This window comes from Triturus cristatus, chromosome 6, assembly GCF_964204655.1.
Source record: "Triturus cristatus chromosome 6, aTriCri1.1, whole genome shotgun sequence".
Lineage (NCBI taxonomy): Eukaryota > Metazoa > Chordata > Amphibia > Caudata > Salamandridae > Triturus > Triturus cristatus.
Genome location: NC_140589.1, coordinates 105,175,107 through 105,189,227, shown reverse-complemented (window position 1 = coordinate 105,189,227; position 14,121 = coordinate 105,175,107). Strand labels below are relative to the sequence as shown.

General features: G+C 48.2%; 1 protein-coding gene across 2 annotated transcripts in view; it reads left to right on the top strand.

The window, feature by feature from the left end:
- LOC146816450 (ATP-binding cassette sub-family C member 10-like) overlaps positions 1 to 14,121 on the top strand; it is a 351,699-nt gene that overhangs the window by 156,418 nt on the left and 181,160 nt on the right. For both annotated transcript variants that reach the window (XM_085610292.1, XM_085610293.1), the window contains exon 12: positions 13,647 to 13,952. In XM_085610292.1, coding sequence (XP_085466418.1) covers positions 13,647 to 13,952 — 306 coding nt within the window. The remainder of the gene's footprint in view (positions 1 to 13,646; positions 13,953 to 14,121) is intronic.

The window sequence follows — 14,121 nt, the reverse complement described above, 5'->3', positions numbered from 1 at the left end:
ACCGATACACGGTCGACGGCTCTTTAATCTAGAGAGCGATACCAAAGGGTTTCTTCATTTTGCATGGATCTGCATCTTTCTTCTTTGATTATCACTTTTCACATACACAGGTCCCAGCCTGTGTGTGGGGGTTTGTCTGCTACGCCCTGAGGAAGGTGGTACTCCTGGTTTGGAGTGTGTTTCACCGAAACGCGCGTCGGCGTTTTTCTTTGGGCCTGTAATTCCCGCCCTTGAGACTCTCCATATAGCTTGATTTCTAGCTCACTGTTACCATCTTGTCCTATTGCTAGACTTCCCTGTGATCACCTCTCTGGGAATGGGCCCTTTAATGGCTGTTTGGCCAATGTTGAATGATTTTTTGGAATGATGTTTGAATGTGAGCTGTTTGAAGTTGAGTGTTTGTCCTCTGATTGAAAATCGTCCCCCCTTTTTCATATTTTCCCTTTTTTTCCCCCCCCCTGCCTGGGAACCTGTTTTCTGTGGCTTATTTTTGCATTATATTTTTTTGTTTTGTGAATAATTTTGTGTATGTCCTATGTATTATTGATTTTGATATAAAAAATACATAAGCGAGCAATCTAATGCTTATGATAATATGTTTCTAAATAAAAAGGAAACTTTTTTCTATTTATTGTGATCATCTTTATATTTTGCTGCACTTGTATTGTTTCTTTATCTTTCTTTTGTTATTTCGTCACAACACCCTCTTTCTTTTTCTTGAGTGCCATACCCTTTGGGGATTTAATAAAAATATGATACGTAGTACTTTTTAAGCATAGGGGTAGAGTGACTTGTGTTTTTTGCTTGGCCCCTTTTGCAGTCTGCCTTTCCTGCTTTGCCGCTGCTGTTGTCTCCTCCGTCACGGGAGGCCCGCTGCCTGGACTCCTGGGGGCGCAATATGTTTGCCTCCACCAGTGCGGCTCTGCGGGCCCTTAACACGCTGTGTGTTTTGGCTAGGGCCACTTCTTGCTTGTGGGACTCGGCGGAATCCCATTTGTCTGCCGCTTCTCAGGAGGGTGTCTGTGTGGATTTGAGACACCATGTCTTGGATGGTCGGGAGCTGGCGGCGTTTATCCTTCGCTCCGCTCTGGACATTTCGGAGGTGCTTTGCTGTGCCATGTCCTCTTCGGTTGCCCTTCACCGCCATGCCTGGCTTCGGGACAGTGTGTTCCCAGAGAATGTTCGAGAACGGCTGGTTGACCTTCCCTTCGATGGTGCTCTTTTGTTCTACGCCCCTGCGGACTCAGCCATCCAGAGGTTCTTGGCGGGGCTTCGTCCTCCACCTCCTCCCCCTCCTTCTCCTCCTTAGTGACCTGCGTGTTGATCTGGTTCTTGGAGCTGTTCTTCCGTTGGTGCGGGTCGCCCCAGTTGTCTGGCTGAGGTTGTGGTTCTGCTGGCTGCTGGCCAGCCCTTTTTGACTGTGTGTTTTTCCTTTGGGTTTTTTTACACCATGCGGGGCCTGAGATTGAGCCTTCTGCGTTTCCCCTCTGGCTGCTTGATAGGCCTCTAGCGTTTTTTTTTGCTGCAGGTCTTTTTTGGTTGTCCTCTTCTGCAGAGGTTTCTTCCTAAGAGGTTCCCATGTCTTGGGATATGACATGCCCTATGTGGGGCAGGGTTGGCTGTTCTATAGCCCTGGTATGTGCTGGGGAGTTGTGGTCGCCTGCGGGCGTTATGGTATGTTGCGTTATGGTATGTTGCAGATGCAACCTTCTTCTTCACCTTAGTGTTTCGTTCTGTGGTGTCCCTGGCTTCTGGCGGAGCTTGCCAGTGCCGCCCTCTTGTTCTTTCTGCACCATTGTGCCTTCTTGGGGCTTTAGTGGGACTGTCAGCCTGCCTTCTCCACTGCGTACAGTGGGCCTTGCATTCGGTCCTGCCTCTTCTCCCTGTGGTGGGGATGGTCCCTGGCTTCTGGACCGTCTTGTGGGTGCAGTTTGTACCTGCGGGGCGTTGGACGATTCTTCCTCGGTGACCTTGAGTTCCCCTTTTCGGCTCCTGCCTGCTTCTTGCTGTCGGTGCCATCCTTTCTGGGATTGCCTTTGCTCTGCCTCTTCTCCTTGGAGTCTCTAGGTTGCTCTTCTCCTTCGGCGCCATCCTGTTCGGGATTGTCTATGCTCTGCCTCTTCTCCTTGGAGTCTCTATGTTGCTCTTCTCCTTCGGTGCTCCTTTCTTTGCCTTGGCCTTGGGCGGAGGTTTTGTTGCCTCACGTGGGCGTGGAGTATTTGGCCTCTTTGTGCCTTGCCTTGTTTCCTCTGCTGATTGAGGACAGGCTATCTTCTTCTTCTCTTCGTTTCCCCTTTGCCTGGGGGACGGGGCTCCTCGTCCTGTTTTTGGACTCGGCCCCTGGGCGGTCCTCTGTTCTGCCCAGGTGGGTGGGGTCCTCTCGCAGACCCTCCTTCGGTAACAATGTATCTGGTAGAGACGATCCTAGCCGCAGATTCCTTCACGGCCCGCCCTTCCTCCCTGTTCTGCGAGGGCTTGTGATTTGGTCTTTTGCACTCGCTTCCCCGTGGGTGGCTTGTACATTCTTTCCCTCTTTCTGTTGGGCTTTTTCCTCCCCGTTGTCACCTGGGAGGATAGGTTTGTTGATACTTCTGGCTCTTTGCGATCCTTGTGGTTGGGGTCTTTTGGCTCTGCCTCTGCCCTTGTTCCTGATGGGGGTTGTCTCACTCTGTGATGGGGATGTCTTGGAGTTTTGTCGTTCCCTGTGTGTCCTCGACTGGCTCCCCTTCCTTGTCCTTGGTTGGGGTTGTAGTCCTGTTGCATGTTATCGTGACATTTTTACATATGTCCCTTGTCTCAAGGGGGGGGGGGTCTGTCTCTGTACTGGCAGGGTTGCTGCCCTGTTCTTTATTCTTTCCCTGCATTTGGGTATGGCAGTGCTGGGCACTGCTCTTTATGGTGTTGTTCCTCACCATCCCTTTTTCTGCTCTTTCGCACACTGTTCCTATACTCTCACAGTTTTGTCTGCTGGCTCCGCATTGTGGCGCGGAAAAGATCTCCGAAGAAAACTGACGTAGGTGCGCCGGGGTGGGACTTATGTGACCTCGCTGAACTCACGTGCACGGACGAGCGGAGTCGCGTGGTGCTGTCCCCCCGGCGCGCAGGGATGCTGGGCAAAAAGTTTTCCGGATCCAGTCTCACGCCTGGGGATAATTCTACGTGAAGGAATCTGCGGCGAGCATTGTCTCTACCAGATACATCGTTACCGAAGGTAAGTAACTCGTACTTCTGTTCAAACTTCCCTACAATTAGACAGGCCAGACTTGGGGTATAGGTGGCTTCCATGCTGGTCCATTTTAGTTATAGAAAAATGTAATTCTTGAATAGGAAAATATTGTTTTTAAGGATCATCCTAACACAAGATACTAGAAACAGATTGTTGACTCACGGTATCCTGGAATCTTCCAAGATCAATCAATCAGGGGGTTTATAAAGCATGCTACTCACCTGTGAGAGTCTCAAGGCACTGGGGGGTGCAGCTCTTGGTCAGCCGAAAAGCCAGGTCTTGAGGCTCTTCCTGAAGGTGTGCAGGGTGGGGGAGTATCTGATGTTGGCTGGGAGTTCGTTCCAGGCTTTGGCTGCGACGTAGGAGAAGGCTCTTCCCCCGGCTCTTGTTCTGCGCATGCGTGGGGTCGTTGCTAGGGCAAGGTCGGCGGAGCGGAGGTTTTCTATTGGGTGCGTGGAAAGAGATTCTTTTGTTGAGGTATTTTGGTCCGATGTTGAGGAGGGATTTGTAGGCATGGGTGAGTATCTTGAAAGTTACTCTCTTCTCGGCGGGGAGCCAGTGGAGGTCTTGCAGGTGTTGGGTCATGTGCTCATGTCGTGGGGTGCCAAGAACGATTCTGGCTGCGGTGTTTTGGATGGTCTGGAGTTTCTGTAGCAGGACTTTGTTGATTTCCGCGTAGAGTGCGTTCCCGTAGTCCAATCTGCTGGTAATGAGTGCGTGGGTGACGGTTCTGGCTTCGGGTGGGATCCACTTGAAAGTCTTGCGGATGATGCGGAGGGTGATTAAACAGGTGGAGGTGACGGCGTTGACCTGGCGAGTCATGGTGAGGGAGAAGTCTAGAATTATGCTGAGGTTCCCGGCGTGGTTCGTCGGGGGAGTGGGTTTCCGAGGGCAGAGGGTCCGATATATAACACCGACGGTATTGTCCTGTAGAATGTTGGTATATAGGGCCTCGATGTCTAGGGTGACAAGAAACTCCCTATCCTTGTCAAACTCTAAACCCTCAGTCTTTGAAATCCTATGAGCTGAGTCCTTTATATAGGACCTCTGCATACTGACTAGGGGTTTGAGAAAATTGTCAAAGTATTTACTGAGAGGTTCTATAAGTGAGCCAAAACATGAAACAATTGGTCTAAGGGGGGGGGGGGGACTTTCTATACTTTTATGTATTTTTGGCAGCCCATAAATGGCAGAAATAATGGTTTCCTCCGCTCTGGGTGGGGCCCACCACATTATTTCACTGTATGCGGATGATGTCTTGATTTATCTTCGTGATGGCAATCTGGGGGTCTGCCCTATCTTAACCATCCTGGAGGAATTCGCCAATTACTCAGGCCTGCGGGTCAACGGGAAGAAAACCTTTGTGTTCCCACTGCACCCCTCCGTGGATAGACCATTGTCCTTGCCGACTACTATCGAATGGGCGCCGCTATCGTTTAAATATTTGGGGATACGAGTCTACCATGCACAGGCTGACTTCGAAGGGAATCTTGGGGGCGCCCTCCGGCCGCTTCGGGGCCACGTGGCCTTTTGGCGCACTCTTAAGTTGCCCATCATGGCCAGAGTGGCGTTATCTAAAATGGTGGTCCTGCCCCGCTTACTATATTATTTTGTCAATCTTCCAGTGCTGATTCCACGATCCTGGTTCAAACTGTTGGACGGTCTCCTGAGAGATCTAGTATGGGATGGCGGCCGCAATAGAGTTTCTTTGCAGATGCTGCGGCTCCCGCTTGTGGATGGTGGTCTGGGGGCCCCGGACTTTGAAACCTATTATCTCGCGGGGCAGCTGCAGTGGCTAGCCAGATGGCTGGATGGCAGGGATCTGGCCACACTGCCGCTTCCAGCAGGTGCTGTGCAGACTTAGCTCTTTCCCAGGCTTCTTTGTAGGCGCCAGAAACTTTCCCCAGTGGGCCTGTTGCTTTCTGTGGAGGTGCGATGCTGGGATAGGTGTACGACGCGTTCCAGAACTAAATTGTTATCCACTCCTAGTCTCCTGCTGGCGTGTCTCCCTCAATCTGGTATGGGCCCCCCGCTACCGCGGCGCCAACTGGTGGGTTGGGAGGAAGCCGGTGTGTCGACAGTCGGAGATTGTTACAGAGATGGGGAACTGCTCCCTCTGGGGGATTTTTTAGAGTATCACGAACTCCCGGCTGGGCAATTCTTCAACTATCACAAGATAAGAGGGGCAATGCGAGCGCTGTGGGGGGGACGGCACGGTGGAACCCGAGACCCACCCGGCCCTCCATGCGGTGGTGACGTTGGGTTCAGCGGGTCACTTGGTGCGCTGGCTCTACCTTGCACTATTGGAGTTGAGCTGGAGTCCTCTATCGGGCCTCAGGGAGCGTTGGGAAGGGACACTCCATAGGAGTCTATAGGACAAGAAGTGGCAGAAAATCCTGAAGGGCCACAAGAAAGTCTTGTGGAATACGGCTTTTAAAGTCCTCCAATTTAACATACTCCATCGAACATATCTTACCCCGCACAGGCTGAATGTGGTCTATAATAGGGTGGATATGTCCTGTGCCAGGTGCCTCTTGGAAGATGCGGACTTCGACCACATGATTTGGTCCTGCCCGCAGCTATCTGCCTGCTGGGTTGGAGTATTGGATGTGGTTAATAAGGTGCTCTGGCGTGTGCTCCTGAGGTTTGCCTGTTAGGCCTTTTCCCGAGGCCTAAAGCCCGTAAGTTGGGACATAGGTTTGTTGATCTGGTCTTTCTGTTAGCTAAACGACGGATAGCGCTTGGCTGGAAGTCTGAACATCCCCCCCTTGTGGGAGGCTGATGTTACACGTTGGGCTAGGGCTGAGGAGCGGGCCCTGATTGCGGAAGACAGGATCACCAAGCGACTCCGGCCGTATGCGGAACCGTGGGGGGATATCCTTAGGGCCTGGGAGGCACGCCACATGCCGGACCATCCTGTGGTATCCTCCTCGCCGGAGTCTACGGTCTAGAGTGTTCTGGGAGCTGGGTACTGGGAGATCCAACCTCCCCCCCTTTCCCGATTAGCGAAGGGCACTGCGCCACCCCCTTCAGCCCCCCTTTCCTCCCTTCCTCTCCCGCGTCTTAAGCTGGAGATTGGACGTCTATTTTCTCTTCCATTTAGGAGCATATGGTCCCCTGGCAGTTGTTAGGTGTTTTTTTCTTCTTCTTTTTTTTCCCCTTTTTTTGTTTGTATGTGTGAGTTTCATATGATAGTTTGATAGGCACGAGTTGCTTTTTCGAATTGTTCATTATTACTTGCTTTGGCCTTTCTTCTAGGGGCATGATGACTTTGAGTGTGTAATTTGTATTTTTTCCTCCGTTCCCTTCTTTTCTTTTTTTCCTTTACTTTATATAGACAGTTTTGTGGGGAATAGCCCATAGGAGATCATTGTGTGGTCTCCGCGGTGAGTGTTTTGTAATTTTCCCCTGACTGTTCCAACTTATTTGCTTTCCCCACTTCCAGGTACTACAACATTGTACTGCTTTTGAGGCTGCGCATTGTCGGATACCCTGGGGGTCATTCTATATTCAAGAACATGCTTTGATGTTTATTGTGTCCTGGAATTTCTTTTTCCTTTTGTCTGTGCATAAAAAGTCAATAAAACAGATTTTAAAAACAATAATAATGGTTTCCTCCTGCTTAAATCCGAGCTCCTCCTCACAAATCTAACCATGTTGTTTAGCTTCAAACATCACATTTAAGTCTGTCGAGACTTAAACATAAAACTTTCCGATAATGATTCTTAATCAGCAATAGCTCCATCACTTTCTCCTCGTAGATGGGGGTATCAAAGATTATCAATTTAGGAGATTAACGTTCTCCTAAGTTTATTAAGGCTGTCATGTGTTCATGACTGAGATTATTGGGCTCAGAACCCCTGCTGTCCAAACCTTTGCATATTCCAATTTCAACAGCTCTTTAAAAATCTCTCTTTCTTTCCCCACCTGCGCTAATAAAGGGGTAACAGAAGATTTGGATTTGAGCCCTGACACGTTGGTATTGGTGTAGGTATCCCTACCTTCAAAGAATATGGTGAGTCTGACCTTCCTAAGAAAAGTCCTTAAATCATATTCTATTTGGAATTTGTTGATCCCGAGGTTGGAGCAAAGCTAAGTCCTCTCTCTAGAACCTCCCTCTCCCATTGGTTGATGTTTCTTTTGGAGAGATTGATAATGGGGGCTTTATTTACCACCAATATTTTTGCCTCCATGTTCTCAAATAGTCCTGATGAGGTTGATTCTTCTGTATCTGACCTCTCCCTCTGTGTTAGTAATTCCTCTGACCTCTCTTCTGTTGTTGTTCTAAAACCCTGTGGGGCCAGTTTGCCCCATGTAATTAACTTCCTTTCTTCCTTTGCCTTTGACAGCCTGGCTTATTAGTCAGTGAATAACTATCAGTCAGCTATCTCAGTGGGCATCTTTCTATTGACGGTAAGCCTTTGGGTGAACTCCCTTTTCCTGTAAGGTGATGAGGGTTGATCGAATAGCTAATCCTGACCATATAATCCCTGTATCTATCTATTTCTTGATTCATCTCTTCCAATTGTTTTTTAGGTTCATCTAAATTGGTGTTTTCCTCACACTTTGCTCTAACTCTTCTTGCGTTCCAACAGAATTATTTCTTGGGCCGTCTCAATAAGCAGTAGCATCTAATCTCTGCTACATCGTTTGGCAATAAGGATAATTTATGATTGGATTTCTGATTTTCTATGAATATACCCGGTTCATTTCTGACTTAAAGGCCAATCGGTATAACTCCTGTTTTACAATAATCAGTAACAAATTCTGAATGGAATTCTGCTCTTTTTAATTTCTTCTTGAGAGCCAGTTTATCTCATGTCTCACTGTTGCTGGAGATCATGGTCACCATGTTACCCATAAGGCCATTATCACTAATGATTTTGTTAAACTGGTCTTCACTGAAACTAAAAATCCTTTTTTACGGTTGAAGAAAACCTCCTGATGTATTTGTGATGGAAAAAATGTCCAAATCCGACAGTGCTGAATGTGATTCGTAATTACTAACACTTTGTGTCTGCAGAAGGTTTTACGTTTCGACACCTGTGACGATGAGATTTGTCCTACAATGGTATCTATGACACATTTTGATTATCATACTAAAAGGATCGTTTGGCTTTCCTTTTAATTTAGGTATGAAACTAATTTCCTCTTAAGTGGCTGAAGCATTGTGTTCCTGTCCACACCCACGATTACATGGCGTTAGGTTTTTTCAAAAGTTAACAATTAGTCTTTACCACTCTTTTCAGTGTGGTGATATAAATGGTTACATGAGGGTATGGAAAGGACACAGATGAATGGATTTTAGACTCTAAAATGACACTTGTTGGTCAAGGGTGTGATGAAGTATCAGTGGGTGTTTTTGTGCCACAACCATAATTTTATGCCGTGGGATATTGGATTTGCACATATATATGAATATGTTTTAACTATGGAAATTGTTTTGTGTTATTGGTGTCTTTTTGCGTTGTTTAAAGATTTGATTCCCAGATCTAGGCTTTAAATGTTGTGTTGACGTGTTTTTATAGAAAATTATTTTGGGAGGAGTGAATTGATATATTTGTCCTAAAGAAGGTGGTAAATTCCAATTAAGACCACCAAAACACGTCAACGGATTTACAAACGCGACCCTCAGTGCTTGGACAAGTATAGGTCACTGAACATATTCAACAATACCCAATGACACATTTAGGGGGAGTGTAACTCTTTCTGAATAATTGATTGGAGTGTTTTTTGATACTTTACCTTCCCTTGGGTTTTTTGTTTTCATAGAGGTTCTGTGGTAGCAAATTTGGTTGAGTGTGGAGACTGGATGTAAGTAGATTGTTTTTTTAAGGTCTCGAAAGGGGAATCTTTTGGTAATTTGTTGTTGGTTAAACCTTGTCCACCTGCGTTTTGAGGGGTTTCTCTCTTTGCTTTGAAATTTTAGTGGAGGTAGCCCTGGCTGCCAAAATGACATCACACACTTTGGGAGGGAGGTCAAACACCCTTAACTGAGCCATTCAATCTCAACGCATGTAGGTGGAGAGTGTGCAGACTCGGGTGCAAGGAGATCCTCCCCAGGGTCAGAGCAGAGGACAGAAGTTTGGGATACCAGACTCTCTTGCCCAGTCCGTGGCCACTAAGATTACTTGGGCCCGGCCGTTTTTGATCTTCTTTAGAAGTCTGGACTGGAATGGTACCAGAAGAATGGTGTAAAAGAGTCCTGTTTTTCACTTTAGACAAAATGCATCTCTGAGCAAGAGCCACCTTGGAAACTCTCGAGCGCAGAAGTGCTGACATTGTGTGTTCTCGGCAGTGGCGAATAAATCTAACCGAGGTTCTCCCCAATCTCTGAAGACATCTTGCACCACATGCAGTAATGAACAGCGAGGCATCAACAACTTAGTTTGTCTGCTCTGGCGTTTAGCTGGCCCGCCACATGTTGAACCGCCAGACTCTGTTCTGATGCTCCAGACAGATCCAGAGATACAGGGCCTATTGACACAGGGTCCACAACCCCACTCTGCCCTACATGTTGCCATACCATACCACATGGTGGTGGTGTTGTCCGTGAACAGCTGAATGACCCTTCCCTTGATAGAAGGAAGAAAGGCTTTCAATGCAAGACATATGGCTCTCTGTTCCAGTAGGTTGATGTAGAGCTGAGACTTCGTCGGATATCAGAGACTTATGATGTCTGCCTCTTTCAAATGCTGCCTAACCCATAAGTGATGCATCTATCACCACTCTCGAGGTCTGGGTGGGAAAAAAAGAGGTGTCTGCTGTTGATCTAGTTGCGGTCCGTGAGCCACCACTGCAGATCTTTTGCAGTTCCCTCTGATATCTGGACTAGGTCAGAGAGATTCCCCTGAAGCTGTGCCCACTCACTTCAGATCCCATTGCAGGCATGCATATGGCAACTGGTATGTTTTACCAGTAGATGCAGGAGGCCATGAGACAAGCAGCCTCAGAGTCAGTTTCAATGCAATCTAGGACAAAAGCTGAAACATCGTAATCATAGTCGGAATAGCCTGGGCTCACTTTTCTGGAGTAGAAGGCCAAAACTGCACTGACTCCAGAATAGCTCTGATGAAAGTGAGCATCGGTGAGGGAGTCCGGCATGACTTCGGCACGTTGTTAGTGAACCCCAGCAAATGCAGAAGTTATACTGTGGTGTGGAGATGGAAGACAACTATGTGGGGTGAGCCTTCCTCCAACAGCCAGTAGTCGAGGTAGGGGAAGACTGAGAACCCTAACTTCTGCAGATGAGCTACAACCACCACCATCACTTTTGTGAACACCCGTGGGGCAGTGGTAAGGCCAAAAGGGAGCACAGTGAACTGGTAATGCTCTTGGCCTACCATGAAGCGCAGATAGCACCTGTGGGCAAACGGAAAAGGGATGTGTAAGTAGGTGTCCTGCAAGTCCAGCGCTACAATCCAGGGTCGAGGACAGATAGAACTTGAGCCAAAGTGAGCATCTTGAATTTTTCTTTTCTCAGGAAGTAAATGAGGGGGAGTAGATCTAGGATAGGATGGAGGCCTCCATCATGTTTCAGCACTAGAAAGTAACGGGAATAGCAATCATAACCTACTTCTGATGTTGGCACCTTCTCATTGGCTCTTTTGACCAGAAATGCCAGTACTTCCTGTCGCAATAGCGAGAGGTAATTCTCTGTCTGTCGATCAGTGGATGTGGCAAGGGTGTTGGGGCCTGTTCGAATGGGAGGGCAAAGCCCCACTGGACGATCTGAAGCACCCCCTTGTCGAAAGGTATTTCACACCGTTGGGGCAAGTAGTGCTGGATCCTGCCACCAACAAGGGAAACCATGGTAGTAGGAGGACAAAACTAAAGAGGCTTCTGAGTTGTGGTGGCCAGAAGGGGGTGGGGGGGTGGATTGGTTCAACCTCTGGCTCTGGTTCCCACTAGGCCTGTGAAAGATGTCCCTGTGAAAGATGTCCCTGTGCAGGAGATGAGCATACATTCACGAAAGAACTGTGATACCTTTTAGCCGTGGTGGCTAGGGGGAAATGGACATGGCTGACATGGCTGATAGCCCCTACCGTAGCCGCGGAAGGCGGATTGCGACCGTCACGGGGCCATGGTGAGCTCCAATGACTTAGCGGTGGCTTTACTGTCCTTAAATGGTTATAGAGCCGAATCCGCCTTGTCACCAAAAAACGTGGGTCCCATCGAAGGGCATGTCCATATTGGATACCTGAACATCTCCTAAAAAGCCAATTATCCTTTGCCAGGCGTAACGTCAAAGAGCCACCATGTGAGCAATGGCTTTGCCCAGCAAGTTGGCATATCCAATCTACAACTGATGGTGAACCTTGCTGCATCTCTTCCATCAGCAACAGATTGGAAGAGTATGGCAGGCAGCACTTGCGCAACCGTATCCCACACATTGTGGAAATAATGCTGCAGTAAGCACACTTGTTCACGGACCAGAGTGGTAGGCTGATCGAAGAGAAAATAACTGGCACCCAGAGGTAGGGTACTGGGAAAGTAATGCTCGGTGTCTGTGAGTGGGGCGATGGCGGCAGGCAATGGTCCTGTGCACAGGAGTGCCTGTGCAGGGCTTGGCCCAGGCCCCAAGCAGGACATCTGTGAGGGCTTCATTAACAGGGAGCAAGGGTTCTGCTGAGGATACCCTAGGCTGAAGCACCACTGTCAGGACATTTATTGGACCTTGATCATGTGCAGCTGCAGGTCCAGGACCTCAACCGTCCTCTGGACCACCATCGCAAAAAAGTCCCTTCCTCGGTAGCTGCTGTGGGTGAAGAGAGGAGGCCAGTTTCTGGCTTCAGTCAAGACCCTGTACCAGGCGTCATTGACCATGGGTTCTGCAAAGGGGTCGGTCCTTTCTATCCCCACCAGGAAAATAGAGCGCTTTCTCCAAACTCAAGACATGGGGGCCTCATCGTCGTCAAGCGACACCTATCCTGCTCTGTATCAGGATTGGTAATCACTATGGGATCTGCACCACCGATGGGAGTCGGTGGCTCCAGGAACGGTGCCACTGGAATCGTCCCCATAGGAGGTCAAGAAGTTGCAGCCGGGCCAATCCGGATCTTCTATGGATTATAAGGGCCCGACTGGCGATGAGGGTATTCCCACTGGCGGAGCCCCCGTGGGAGACCCTTCCGAACCGATGGGCACGAAAAGCGCTCCAGAGGGGTTCAACTGCTCAAAAATGAGACTCATGGCCTCTTAAAATTCTCATAATTGGGCAGAGGTAACTGTGGGAAACCCGAGGAAACTTGGAGCGGACCCAATGTCAGACACCAGCTCCACAGGAACAACCTGGGAGCAAGGCCTGGATCTATGTTGTCGTCAGAAGGATAGGAGTGATGCAGAGAATTTGAAAAGTGCTTTGACTTCTTAGACTTCTTCTTGTGAGACTTACCTGAAGAAGTCCAGGATCATGATGAGGATCGATGCGAGCGACTCCGAAGCAGGCCTGAGACCTCCCTCTTGAACGGTACTTGGAGTGTGACGAGCGACCAAAAGCTTCATGGCTGGCTCTTGAATGGCCTTAGGATTCATGGTCTTGCACTTCACACATGCTGCAGAGTTGTGGTCCCCCTCCAGGCACCATATACACACTGAGTTGGGGTCCGTCACAGACATCTGTTTATGACAGGCACCACAAGGCTTGAAGCCAGTAGGTTTCTTCAGGGACATCTCCAAAAAATAGTTATAGAAAAAGGCGCACTAGTCGACTTAGAGAAATTTTGAAAAAAGCCAGTCACAAAATTACTCTGAGGAGTTCATCCGGATCTGCTCTGATGGCATGTAAAAGAAAAAACTAAGGTCAGTGCACCTGGATGGCACCTATATAGGCACCATACTGGCGCGGATGTTGCCAACGACACCAGGAAGAGCCGAACAACACCACCCACCTGCACACCAGGGGCTTGCTAAAACATGTCCGGGTCCAGTCTGACGCCTGGGGTATGTTCTGAGGTAAGGAATCTCAAATGGAAGTCTCTTTCAGATTATATAAATTATGCAAAAGTACTGAGTTTGGAGAAAGGATTGTGGTATAATCCTCAGGTTTACATTTAGTGATGTTCATAGTCACGCTCACCCAAAGCCCTAGAAGTGAAGTGATCTGGAGGACTGAATCAATAGCACCCTGTTTATTTCAACAAGCGTGAAGCTGTTGTCCCGTCTCAGGGGAAATTTATGGATGTTCGACCATGGAAAATATACACTGGGGTCCAGGCACCCAAATGGTATCCCTAGATGAAGAGGGTTGTGTTTATTTTAGATTTTATCTATTTTTTACTAATAAATGCTATGTTTTCCGGGAAATAACATAAGCTTCATAAATCATTCCTTGACAGGCATGTCAGCTTTCCCAATCTAATCTGAACACATTAGGGTTGTGCCTCTTGTTTGATGTCTTAATTGTGCTCTGTCTTTTTAGCATCATCTGAAGGTGACAACGAAGAAGAAGATGATGATAACGAGGACCAAAGTGAGATCCTTATGAACTTAGGAGATCAGTCTGAAGATGAAGAGAAGACAGAGGAGCAACCTAAGACTGACACCAGTCACCACCATGATACAGACATAGGGCAGGTGTCAGAGGAATCCGGGTATGGCCATAACCTCAATGATGAGGAAGAGAAGAAGGAAGGCCTGGTGTCCTCCCTGGTCTACAGGGCATACTGTAGTGCAGTGGGTACACCTTTGGCAGTTGCGATCCTGTGCTTTTTCCTCTTAACCGAAGGTAACTCAAGAGTCTTATTCTGAGTATTTCACAATCTGCAGTTGCAATGTGTGTTGCACTTGAGTGTTAGCTGATCGCATTGTCCAAAATGCTAAGATATGTACTTTATGAATTAGTGAGTCTCAATTGTGGTAAGAAACATGTAGGCTGTAGCTGACAAACATACCTA